Source organism: Cetorhinus maximus, chromosome 18 (genome assembly GCF_964194155.1).
Source record: "Cetorhinus maximus chromosome 18, sCetMax3.hap1.1, whole genome shotgun sequence".
NCBI lineage: Eukaryota > Metazoa > Chordata > Chondrichthyes > Lamniformes > Cetorhinidae > Cetorhinus > Cetorhinus maximus.
Genome location: NC_135896.1, coordinates 29,155,045 through 29,168,853, shown reverse-complemented (window position 1 = coordinate 29,168,853; position 13,809 = coordinate 29,155,045). Strand labels below are relative to the sequence as shown.

The window sequence follows — 13,809 nt, the reverse complement described above, 5'->3', positions numbered from 1 at the left end:
AGGGTGACAGCAGCCCAGATTATTTTTGTGGGCACTAAAGTGAGGGCTCCTCTGGGGCACACAAAATAATTAAACACTTACCTTTTGAGGGCCTCTTCTCTTCCATTGCTTATGGAACTGTTTGGAGCCTGCTCCAATTAGTTCCTGCCTAAAATAACAATCGTGATCCTATTTACATCATAAGCAACGTTTAGCTAAGCAATGCATGTGCGCAGCTACGCAGCAGCCTAGATGGCTTGGTGCAAGGCATGCTTCATGTTAAATACTGGGCGAGTGTAGCTGCACAAAAAAAAATTAAAGGTTCTACACATTGGAAAAACTGGCTGTGCACAAGAACAAAATTCTGCAGGGAACATTAGTCATAAGACCACAAATTTCCATATCTAAAGGGACCTGTAGCCTGAATAAGATGGATGCTATGCACATCTAGTGGTAGACCCTTTTTAAATTGGAGCCAGCTGCATTCCCAATGTTAACGGGGCAGTAAGGCTACCAGACGTTAATTCTCATGAATTTCAGTGTTTCTGAAGAGAAAGCTACCGAGTAAAGCACTCTTGATGAATGACTAATAAGATTAATACATATAGCTTTGTTTCAATTAAGGCTTTCCTTGTAAAATTTCCACATAAAATTCTATTCAGCACTGATATTAACATAATTAGGATGATAAACAGTGTTTTTCTCTAAAATCTGCCTGTGAAACACTCATTCTAACTTGTTAACTTAAAATCCTGTAAATAAAGTTCAAACTGACTTATGGAGGCGATAAAGCACAGATCTGAATTAATAAAAGTTATTTTAATCATTTATTCAGGGTTTTAGAAAGAATATTTGAGCGTCGCATAGAAGAAAATAGACATCGACTAGATGAAGTGAGTATACATCTCGGGTCTCTATTTTTAAAACATACATATATGTTTTATCAAATGGGAAAATATGTAACCTTCAAATGGGAAATGTTTTTCTTCTCTATACCTGTTGGGATTGTGTCGTTTCTAAGGGGTAGGGTGCCTTGGTCACCCACAGTATTTCAACCAAGTAGATGTTAATCACGTGATCCGTGACAATTCATCAACAGTTGAGGAGCATCACAAAAAGCCAATCTGCTTTCATTGAAACGCAGCCACAAGTACCTCCAGCAAGGATTGCTAAATAGCTATTAGGCCTTTTCACCTTTTGGCTTGATTTCTGCTACATTTTTCTTTGCCAAACTTCCAAGCTTAATATTACACAAACTCAAATCTGCTATTTGTATCCTACCTTATATTAAATCATGCATTCCTACCTTCCCTTGCTGATCTCCATTACCTATTCTTCCTGTAGCACATCAACTTTAAAATACTGAACACCAAGTCTCTCGATGGCCTCACTTCTCCCTTATCTGGAATAGTCTTTCTAAGCCTGTTCACTTCACTAACTTGTCCCAACCTTTAGAAAACCATTTCCACCATTCAGTCCCTTTGAGCCCTTGTGGGAATGCAGTAGTGTGCAAGCAACCACTATGTCATTATTCTGATCCATTTTCTAACTGCCTAGCTACCATATTAGCAGTTGGCCTTTAGTTTGCTGAAGCAAGCTTCTATACTGCCATATATTCATGGTATGGCAATATAATAGTATTGGACTAGCACAACATATTTTGAATGGACAATAAAGATAGTTTTGTATTGTTGAAAATGCTCAGAAAGTTATGATTATCATAGTAATTATATGAGATGGCTGTCAAGGTCTGGGTCATTAAACTTCAACCAGATATAAATGTTTCCAAAGGCCTGGCTAAAGATGCACATTTTACTCCTTCAAACTCCTGTAAAATGACGATGCATAATAACTGTTCACTGTTTCATATCTTACTATAAAGACTTTTGCTCAAGCATTTTTTAAGAACTATTATGTTATAAAACATCATTAAACTAAATAGAGGGGAAGGGGTTCTGGAGAGGGGATATGTAGGCTTACAAAGCAAAAGGATTTGGCAGCCATGCAAGGTAGTTATTTAGGCAATGATACCCAGAGTGTGACAGGAAGGGACAGAGTGTCCAAACAATAAAAAAAACAGCAGCAAATAGGGTCAAAGGGAGAAAGAAGTGATAAAAAGTTAAAATTAATGGCACTTTACTTAAATGCACATAGTATTCGGAACAAAGTAAATGAATTAATGGCACAAATAGAGGTTAATGTGTATGATCTTATAGCCATTACGGAGACATGGTTGCAAGGACGTCAAATCTGGGAACTAAATATTCAGGGGTATGTGACTTTTCGAAAGGACAGGCAGGAAGGAAAGGGTGTTGGGGTAGCCTTGTTAGTACAAGATGGAATAAGTACGATGGCAAGAAATGATCTTGGATCGGAGGATGTAGAATCCATATGGGTGGAGTCTAAAAATAACAAGAAGAAGTCACTGGAGGGGGTGTCTATAGGCCCCCTAACAGAAACTATGCTGTAGCTCAGAGAATAAATCAGGAGCTCATGAGGGCATGTAAAAAAAGTCAGTACATTAATCATGGGTGACTTTAATCTTCATGCAGATTGAGAAAATCAAATTGGCAGAGGTAGCCACGAGCAAGAATTCATAGAGTGTGTTCGAGTCAGTTTCCTAGAACAGCATGTTGTGGATCCAACCAGGGATCAGGCTATCTTGGATCTGGTAATGTGGAATGAGGCAGGTTTAATAAATGATCTCAGAGTAAAAGATCCCCTAAAATACAGTGACCATAACAAGGTAGAATTTAGCATTCAGTTTGAGAGTGAGAAACTTGAGTCGGAAACAAATGTGCTAAACTTAAATAAGGGTAGTTACAAAGGAATGAGGGCAGAGTTGGCTGGAATGGACTAGGAAAGGAGTTTAGCAGAAAAGACAGTTGATGAACAATGGCAGACATTTAAGAAAATAGAATCTGACTCACAACAAAAATATATCCTAGTGAGAAAGAAGGATTCTAGGAAGGGGATAAACCAATCATGGTTAACCAAGTAAGTTAAGAAGTGTATCAAATTGAAAGAAAAAACATACAATGTGACAAAGGTTAATGGTAATCCAGAGGATTGGGAAAGTTTTAAAAACCAACAGAAGATGGCCAAAAAAAATAAAGCGGCAGAAAATAAACTGTGGGGGTAAGCTAGCAAGTAACATAAAAATGGTCAGTAAGAGCTTCTTTAAATATATAAAAAGGAAGAGTGAACATTGTCCCCTTAGAGATTGAGGCTGGGGAAATAATAATGGGGAGCCAGGAAATGGTAGAAGAGTTGAATAAATACTTTGCATCAGTCTTCACGGTAGAAAACATTAATAGCATTCCAAAAACACTAAATAGTCAAGGGGCAAAAGGGGGGAGGAAGTAAATACAATAACTATCTCTAGAGAAAAAGTACTAGGGAAACTAATGGGCTAAAGGCTGATAAGTCCCCTGGACCTGATGGGTCGCCTCCTAGGATATTAAAGGAAGTAGCTGCTGAGATAGTGGATGCATTGGTAGTAATCTTTCAAAAAACCTTAGATTCTGGAAAAGTCCCAGAGGATTGGAAAACTGCCAATGTAACACCCTTGTTCAAAAAAAAACAGGTAACTATAAGCCATCATTGGGAAAATGTTAACGTTTATTATAAAGGATGTAATAGCAGGGCATTAAGAAATGCATAATGTAATTAAGCAGAGTCAGCACGGCTTCATGAAGGGAAAATCATGCATGACAAATTTATTAGAATTCTTTGAGGAGGTAACAAGCAGAATAGATAAAGGGGAACCAGTTGATGTAATATATTTGGATTTCCAAAAGGCATTTGATAAGGTACCGCACATGAGGCTACTTAATAAGATAAGAGCCCATGGTGTTGGGCGGTAATATATTAGCATGGATAGAGGATTGGCTAACTAATAGAAGACAGAGAGTTGGAATAAGGGGGGCATTTTCAGGATGGCAACCTGTAACTAGTGGAGTGCCACAGGGATCAGTGCTGGGGCCACGATTATTTACAATATATACTAATGACTTGGATGAGGAAATGAATGTACTATCACCAAGTTTGCAGAGGACACAAAAATAGGTGGGAAGGCAAGTGGTGTGGATGACACAAAGAGTCTATAGAGGGATATAGACAGGTTAAGTGAGTGGGCAAAAACTTGGCAGATGGAATATAATGTGGGAAAATGTGAGTTTATGCACTTTGGCAGGAAGATTAGAAGAGCTGAATATTATTTAAGTGGAGAAAGGCTGCAGAAAGCTGCAGCACAGAGGGGGTCATCGTGCATGAATCCCAAAAATCTGGCATACAAGTTCAACAGGTAATAGGAAAGACTAATGTAATGTTGGCCTTTATTTCAAAGGGAATGGAGTATAAAAATAGTGAAGTCTTGCTAAAACTATACAAGGCACTAGTTAGACCACACCTAGAATACTGTGAACTGTTTTGGTCTCCTTATCTAAGGAAAGATGTACTGGCAGTCCAGAGAAGGTTCACTAGGTTGATCCCAGGTATGGAGGGATTTTCTTATGAGGAGAGGTTGAGTAGATTGGGCCTGTACTCATTAGAGTTTAGAAGAATGAGAGGCAACATATAAGATTCTTAGGGGGCTTGACAGGGTAGATGCTGAGAGGTTGTTTTCCCTTGTGGGAAAGTCTAGGACCAGAGGGCATAATCTCAGAGTAAGGGGTCACCCATTTAAGACAGAAATGAGGAAGAATTTCCTCCCTCAGAGAGGGTAGTTAATCTGTGGAATTCTTTACCACAGAGGGCTCTGGGGGTTGGATCATTAAGTATATTCAAGTCTGAGATATACAGATTTTTAATCAGTAAGGGAATCAAGGGTTATGGGGAAAAGGCAGGAAAGTGAAGTTGAGGATTATCAGATCAGCCATGATCTCATTGAATGGTGGAGCAGACTCGATGGGCCGAATGGCCTACTTCTGTTCCTACATGTTATGGGCTTATTACTTTATAATTTCTAACACCACAGTCCAACATTTATCTTTTTTAATCAGTGCCTTGTTCTTTGTACTTAACAGAAATAAACACTGGGACATGCAAAGACATCTTTTTACCCAGCGATATACATTATTAACACATGATCTCCTGTTTACAGGAAAAATTACTTAGAAAAGAATAGGATTTTGGTACGTGGCCTGCGACAAATAGTGTCATTCTAAATTATGGTATTTATAATTTATAACTCCTGGCATGTTGTTAGGATTCAGACTGGGCCAAGCTATGAAGGAATGGGAAACACCAATGCCTAATTATTCTTGGGGAGAAATGGTAATAAGTGCTATTAACAACTTTCCAGGAAGTACAGGAAGTCGAGATAAATTTGGAAACAGCACAACAGCACTCTGGAAACTGCACAACCAAAGCCCCCAGCATCAGAGAAGGAGGTAGCTCTCCTTTCTGGAAAGGCTGATACGGGGAGTTCTAACTATTAGTGTTCTTTCTTTAATCTTCTCTTTCTGTATCTTATTACTTTCTTTGTACTCATCTGTTGTTTTTTATGTCTGCAACAATCTGCCGGATTTTAACTTTTCTTTGCATTTTTGCTAGTGTTTTTTAGTTTGATTCTGTCTCTTATTTCATTCATTGATGATGGTTGCTTAATTATATATGTGGCCCCTTTTGCTTTTTTGGGGATATGTACTCTTTGTATTGTATTAAATACATTTTTGAATACTTCCCAATGTCTGTCTATAGTTAACAGTTAAGCCCAGTTTACTGTGGTCAGTTTATTTCTCATCCCTTTGAAACTTGCCTTCCTTAAATTTTCAAGCCTTGCTTTGCGATTCAGCCTTCACCCTCTCAAACATATTACAATCACTATTCCCAAGATGTTTCTGTACCATCAGATTATTAACTAATTCTGTTTTGTGACACGTCACTAAATCTAGTATGGCCTATGCTTTGAAGTGGGAAATTTAGTGACTGACAACTGACAGCAGCCCTATGAGATTGGGAACCACATGTGCAATACGGCAGAACCAGCCATAAACTGGCCAGACCTTAGGAGAGGGCTCTTGAAAAACACCTTGTGATAAATCCAGCCTATTTTTGGCCCAGAGGCGGCATGCACCCAATCCGGAGGGCTAAAGATTGATAGAAATTAGTCCTCAGGTCTCAGCTGAATAATTGGGGTCAGATGCCATAATTGGTTATGCCTCTAAAAGCAACAAGCCAATAGACAACATCAGAAATTTTAAGCCTGCTGCCTCGCCAACAGCAGCTCCTTGCCTGTGCCCTTTACTGTATGTATGTATATAGTTACAAGTAGTTAATAATGACTTGCTGTTAACATACAGAAGACTACGAAGGCTTCTTCAACAGACACATTCTGTAACCAACACCATCCCAACAGATACCAATTTCCGTCTCTTTACTTAATAATCTATACTCCAGCAGTTTAGAGAGATGTTTTTCTTTTTCCTGAATGAAGTATGCCAAATGCAAAAGTCACACTACATCATAGTGAAGTAATAATTACATTGATCGGTGAATCCCTGCCAAGACAATAAAACAAAAGAATATTTTGTAAAAAAAGAAGAAACCTAGTAAAGAAAAAAGATTAATTTGAACTGATATCTTCTATCAAATGATTGTAAGAGGAAGGTCAGGGTTTTTTTCCACAATGCACAATACACTTTAGTCCCACCCATATTGTGCTTTAGCCTTTAATTTTCTGAACATTTGCGCTAAAAGAATAGTGTAAGAACGGCATAATGCCTATTTTTGAGGAAATTCAGATGATTTTTAGGCTACGCTCAAATTTTCTCAATGTTTCATGCTGATTCTGTGAAACTTCTGCTGAAATGCTGCTGCTTATTGATTAATGTGACCCCACCCCAATGCAAAATTTCCTTAACTTATGCCATTTCTGAATGACTAAATTTACATCTAATATTTTAGGTGCAAAAGGACTCATAATCATATTTCTGATGTTTTATGTTGTTTTTTTTTAATTCTCTGCTTTGAGACCAACATGTATTTTCTGTATATTTAAATGCAACTTTATGGCATCAGAATTATTTACTTTTAAATTTAAAAAGCTTCCATGGTTGAATGTTCTTAAAGACATGACTTAAATGTTTATTTGTAGCACTTTTAATACCGCCTTAAAGTTATCTTGAAGGCATGCAAACAGATTTAAAAATTAAATTATTAACAATGTTACATTATGAACCGTAGTATCTTACTATTTAACTTGTTGCAATAATCTAGAAATTACATTTGCTGACATTAGTCAAAGAACGCTTAACGTGTTCATTTACATTCCTTTATCAGCTGATTCAAGAGCTAAATTTTATGGGGCCTGTAGGTGTGAGTAAGGGGGTGGGGGGAAAAGCCCAAAAATCAGGAGGGAAGGCAGGACTGGAGTTCCCCTCATCTTCCTGCCTCCATAGCATTCTGCCAGCATTAGGGAACATAGAGAATGACCCAGAGATAAAAACAAAAAGCTAAAAGCTACTGCGGATGCTGAAAATCCAAAACAAAAACAGAATTACCTGGAAAAACTCAGCAGGTCTGGCAGCATCGGTGGAGAAGAAATCAGTTGACGTTTCGAGTCCTCATGACCCTTCGGCAGAACTGAGTATAGTTAGGAGAGAGGTGAAATATAAGCTGGTTTAAGGTCGGGGGCGGGGAGAGAGAGAAGTTGAGGGTGGGGTGGTTTAGGTATAAGCAAGCAGTGATAGGAGCAGACCGCTTGCTTATCCCTAAACCACCCCACCCTCAACTTCTCTCTCTCCCCGCCCCCGACCTTAAACCAGCTTATATTTCACCTCTCTCCTAACTATACTCAGTTCTGCCGAAGGGTCATGAGGACTCGAAACGTCAACTGATTTCTTCTCCACCGATGCTGCCAGACCTGCTGAGTTTTTCCAGGTAATTCTGTTTTTGTTTATAGAGAATGACCCTCCTGCCCAGAGGCCAAATGTGTTTGTGGCTGATTAAGGGTCTGGTCTCATCGCCACTGGTATTTATCCAGCAGTGTGTAGGCCATGCATGCACTACATGGGGAAACGACCTGGTGAACCCTGGTGGGCTCCCGGTGGAGGGGTGTTGCCTCAATCTCTGGTCCACAAAGGGACCCCCGGCAACAAGGGAGGACCCATCAACCACCATCCATCCCTTGCTGGGATTTCCCTAACTGACCCTGGCTACCCCTGACTCCATTTACCTTACTGCTCCCAGTGACACTGCTGGGACTGAAGAGCTGCCAGCTCTCCAGTTGACTGGCAGCTCTTGGAGGCGGGCTTTCATCCCTTAAAGGGGTGGGACCCTGACAGCAGCTCTCATTAGCTGCAAGATGGGCATAAAATCCAACTGGGGCTCCCCCAAAAAAACTGAGATGGGGTTGGCCCCAGCTTTCCAGCCCGTCATCAGGACCAGCACGGTGCTGACAAAATCCAGCCCAATATAGACATTAGCTTGTTTATTTTGCTAAAATAATGGACAATTATTGGACAATGGATATTAATGGACAACGACCGTGTATCATAAAGCTTCTCATCAACCTTTCTTTTCAACACTAAAACTGACAATTGACTTCTTTGTCTTAATTTTGCAGCAGAAATTACGTCATATGCTGGATGAGTTAAAAGAAGATTTGAGCTGTAAACCAGAAAAAAACTGGAAGACCAGTGATTGTGAAACTGTATTGACAAAAACTAAAATGATAGAATTAAATAACTGTGATTCTTTGGAAAACCTTAGGTTTGCACATAATTGGAGGGAAGAAACTGATAGAACTGTGAACATTTCAATTAACAATGAAAATGATAAATCATGGGATCATAGACTGCATGGAAATTTTAGTGCAGTTAATTGTTACGAGCAGAATGTTACTGGAAACACAAGTCCTCATGATATTTGTGGAGAACAAATCCAGGAGGTTCAGGACTTGGAGCAAGATCATTGTTTGGTTGCAAATAGTGAGGAAAACCATGGCGATCTACAGTCTGTGGACCACTCAGACTCTTCCACTGATTATGACACTGTTTTTGATGGAACAACAGAACTGACAGAGATTGACAATCTTGCAGTGTCTCTTCATATTGTTGACGTTAAGGAAAACTGTGAACCTGAAGATGTTCGGAGTGGATCTGCATTAAGTAAAGAGTCAGAAAAAGCTTTTGATGATGGCATTAATTTATAGTGCTTGCAATTCCCTGCAATTACACAGCAAGCAGTCATGGATCACAACAGAATTCTACATCTTTGTGATGTAAACCTGTACTTGTTACTGAGTCGGTTATTGACTACAACAAAGTTTGCATCAGAAGTGTTTTTGGGTATTTTTCCTGAAAAATCTATGCCTCCTTGCACTGTACATATTTTGTGCACATTTCTGAGAAATAGTATAGTATATATTTTACTACAGTTACTAAGGCAGTGTACATCATTTTATCATTGTGTAAATGATTAAGCAATGTTTTGCATTAGGTATTATAGGTAACTGCTGCATCACCAAAGCTACCTCTCACATCTTCCTGAGTCTTGCACAGATCTCTTTAATTTTTATTAGAACTTTACCAGTTCTGTTTCTCTATAATCAGCGACCAAGAGGAATGTGAAGGTCATTCATTGCAGCCTCGCTGAAATCAGGAGCTTGCATATAAAGCCCCAGGTGCAAACCTACAGTGTCCTATTTGAGATGCGGTACATTGGCATTACCAATTAGATTTAACTTCAATACTTCATAATAAGCTAAGTCAAACAAGTATTTAAATGTGGTCATAATACAAAGATGAGATAACTTACAAAATAATTATCTGCACAATCAATCCAGTTATTGTATTCTTGTCATTTTAAAAGGGAACACATTCGACTGAAATGCCCCATAATCCTAAATCATTGAAGGGGAGATAATAATTGGCATCCATTTGTCATTCTGGCTCTTTTTTTGCTGTTGAAGGCAATTTAGGAATAAATACCGTGCAGAAGTCCTTTTATGACAACATAGACACTAGTTTGACCCCAGTTAGAGTAACATGCCCAATTCTGGACTTCACAATTGAGGAAGGATGATAAGGCTTTGAAGAGAGTACAGAAGAGATTTACTAGAATGATTCGGGATGATGAATTACAATTATGTGGATAGTCTACAGAGTTAAAGCAGAGAAGGCCAAGAGTCAATTTGATAGAGGTGTTTAAAACCTTGTAGGGTTTAAATAGAGTAAATAAAGAGAAACTATTTCCAATGTCTGCAGGGTTGATTATGAGAGATAATTGACAAAAGAACCAGAGGCAAGATGCGTAAAACCTTATTTATGCAATAATTAATTAGGATTTAGGATGCACTGAGTAGTGGGTACTGATTCAGTAGTAGCCTTCAAAAGGGAATTGGATAAATACTTGAAGGAGAAAAAACTGCAGAGGTCCAGGAAAAGAGCACGGGTGTGGAAGTAACCAGAGTGCTTTTTGAAAGAACTGGTGCAGACACACTGGGCCAAATGACCACCTTCTGTACTGTATTATTCAATAATTCAATAAAAGACAGTGGAGTGTGGGGTGCTTTTCCCCATTGATGATATCATATGATAGAATCTCATGATGTCACAGAAGGGGAAGTTCTGCAGAGATCATTTATTTCAGATGGTCTCAAAACCACATTTTTGATTCAAAGTAGGAACAAAAAGAGGTAGGGAATAGATGTAAATATATGTGCAGGCATTTCATGTTATTGTTTGGAGTTATGCAGCAATTCAGTAGAGTATAGTTCTCTTTTAATATAGTCATCTTATAGGTTACTCCAAATTGTGTTCATTGTACAAGAGTGACATCTTCTAATTTTTGTACCAGCATGCATATTTTATCCAATAGTCTCACATTATTCGTTATTGACAAAGGTTGGCCATTGCAACTTGGGCATATCAATGAAAGATATGGTCTCATAAAATAAAAACTATCATGATATAAAGATACTAAAACAATGTTATTTTATAATGTGGAATGGGACATTTACAGACCTTAACATAAAAATAAAATGAATTTTTAAAACACGATTTTATATTTCACCAGTTGGTAAAAATTACTAGGGTGTTCCCATGAGAGTGGGCACCATTCAGAACAGTGCTCTTTATCCAACAAATAAACTGAAATTGTCACTCAAGAGAGGCTGATGTTGGAAATGGAACATTGCCACACTGGTGCATTTGATTTGTTTTCCTGATGTTGAAGTAGAACAGAGATGCTGTTACTCTGCATCTAACTCTCCTGCACCTAACCTGATGATGTTTGATGGGTGACAGTAAGGGACAGAGAGTGTTTTGTTTCCCTTGTCACATTCTTTACGTTGATAAATACATACAAGGACAAGACTATTGAATTATATTTCACTAAATATTTATGCCAAGTAATTATAATGTTAAAAGCAAAATACTGCAGATGCTGGAAATCTAAAATAAAAACTGAAAATACTGGAAAAACTCGGCAGGTCTGGCAGGATCTGTGACGAGAGAAACAGGGATAACATTTCGAGTCTGCATGATTCTTCTTCAGATGTTAATGTTGATCTTGTTTCTAGAGCTTTGGAGTGCAGGTGGGAGAGGACTGAATTACTTTCATTATAATTTCTCTCTTTACAATTAAGATCTTAAAAATTGAAAATAGGCATTTATCTATTTCAAGTATTTAGTTACAATGAACTGTTTCTGTACACGTTCACAATCAATATAATCCATTGCAAAAAAAACTAGCATGGTCAATATGCATTTCAATTAAAATATCTTGATCACCTGTGCTCAAGTTCTGTGCATTAACTTATTAAAATTTTATATTAATGTTTAAAACAATTTGTACATGTAAATTTGCTATCATTATAGCTGTCATATATATGGATGTGTGTACCTGGGATTCTTAAGGAATTTTTCTGTCTGTATGAGTTCCAATAACTCCTTAGCTTTAATTACAAAATGAATCCGCGGTTCTGTTTAATCCCTTGAATACCAAATTGTAGTTTTTTTTTTCTTTTTATTAATTTTAACATGTCCTAATTCTTCCTGGGAAGTAACCTGTAAAAATAATTTAGTTTATTTTCTGACCTATTGCTTATGCACAAAGGCAGAGGTTTTAGTAGTAAGGAATGATGCACTTTCTTGTGTGTTTCTATTGTGAAAGTGTCCCCTCAAAGTTGTAATGTGTTGGTAACAAAATAAAGCAATCTTGTTTATGTTGATTTTTTTTATTCACTGTTTGCTGGTCACATAACATTACTAGCTGTTCCTACTACATAGAGAATATAAGTTATGGTCTGCTATGCCAAAGGCATTAATATAAGTTGTTTGCTGCCATTGTACTTTGGTGGGGATTGCAGCTCACTGATCATTCAAAGTTTGGAAGAACCTGTTACATTTCCCAGGGAAGGATCAAGTCACTCTACTCAATTGCAAGAATAGCTGACCAAAAAGAAATGCAACTTTCAATTATTTTTGTTCCGTTATATTTTAGAAGAAATTTAGAACTATATCACACACAGTGGGCAGAATTTTCTGGCTGACGTGCGGGTGGCAGAGCCCGCACGTCAGCGCTTAAAATGTCGCACACTGACATTGTGCGAGCGTCCTGACGTCAGCGCGTGGCATCGCGATATTTCAGTTGGCGGGCGCGATATTCAGCAGGATGCGTGCCTGCCATTAATTAAAGGCCTCGTTAAGTCCCTTAACTTGCTAATTGTCGACAATTTTGAGGGGCCCGTGCGAACTTCGGGTCGGAGCATGGGCCCAATGGGCAGGCGGGTAGGAGATTTTTTATTAAAACTCATGCACTGGCGAAATATGTGGACTCAGAGGGGTTGTTCATGTTTTTCATGAAGTATTTAATGCTGAAAGTGTTGTAAACTTGCCTGTGTGATTGTTAGCAGTTCACACCGATTTCCAAGAGCTTTTTGTGTACTTTGAAACCAGTCTGCAGACAGTTATCTTTATCGGGCCTGCAGCTTTCCGGAGGCCTCCATTTAGCCTGGGTATGGGTTCTGACATCTCTACTGGAGGCAGCTCCTCTGAGGAGGGAGGGATAGAATAAGGAGGAGGCGAGGAGTGGACAATCAGCCTCCAGGGGAGCGACCTTTGGGAGGCCAGGCGCAGGCACAAGGGGCGCAGGGCCAAGAGTTTGTCCAAGGTGGAAGGGGCTACAGAAGACGCCACTATCCTGCTGCCAGGTTATACAGGCGGCGAAGCAGCTACCTCAATATGACTGAGGTGCAGTGCCGAAGGACGCTCCATCTCTCAAGGGAGACAGTCAACTATATCTGTCAGATGATTGGCCCTGAGATCTCCGCTAACTGTGTGGGTGGACACCCCCATGCCAGCGGCTCTAAAGGTCACAGTTGCCCTCCACTTCTATGCTTCTGGCTCCTTCCAGGGCTCGGGTGATCTTTGCGGTGTCTCCCGATCGGCTGACAACACTTGTGTCAAGCAGGTTACAGACGCTCTGTTCAGACGGGCATTGACCTTCATCCACTTCCGCTGCGACCAGGCAAGTCAGGCACAGCGAACCAGAGGCTTTGCAGCCATTGCTGGCTTCCCCCGCGTCCAGGGTGCAATAGACTGCACACATGTGGCCATCAAGGCGCCAGCAGGTGAGCCCGGTGCCTTCGTCAACAGGAAGGGATTTCACTCCATGAACGTGCAGATAGTGTGTGATCACAGGATGCTGATTCTGTAAGTTTGTGCAAGGTACCCAGGCAGCTCCCATGAAGCCGACATCCTCAGACACTCCCAGGTGCTGGGGCTCTTCAGTGCTCTGGCTTGGCTGGATGGTTGGCTGCTGGGTGACAAGGGCTATCCCCTCCGAAGGTGGCTCATGACGCCTCTCCGCCATCCAAGAACA

The 13,809-nt window shown here is 39.6% G+C and overlaps 1 protein-coding gene across 3 annotated transcripts in view; it reads left to right on the top strand.

The window, feature by feature from the left end:
• spata7 (spermatogenesis associated 7) overlaps window positions 1-12,157 on the top strand; it is a 95,456-nt gene extending 83,299 nt beyond the window's left edge. For all 3 annotated transcript variants that reach the window (XM_078562303.1, XM_078562305.1, XM_078562304.1), the window contains 2 exons: window positions 815-872; window positions 8,549-12,157. In XM_078562303.1, the coding sequence (XP_078418429.1) occupies window positions 815-872; window positions 8,549-9,136 (646 nt within the window). In that variant the 3' untranslated portion in view covers window positions 9,137-12,157. The remainder of the gene's footprint in view (window positions 1-814; window positions 873-8,548) is intronic.
• The last annotated feature ends 1,652 nt before the right edge of the window (window positions 12,158-13,809 follow it).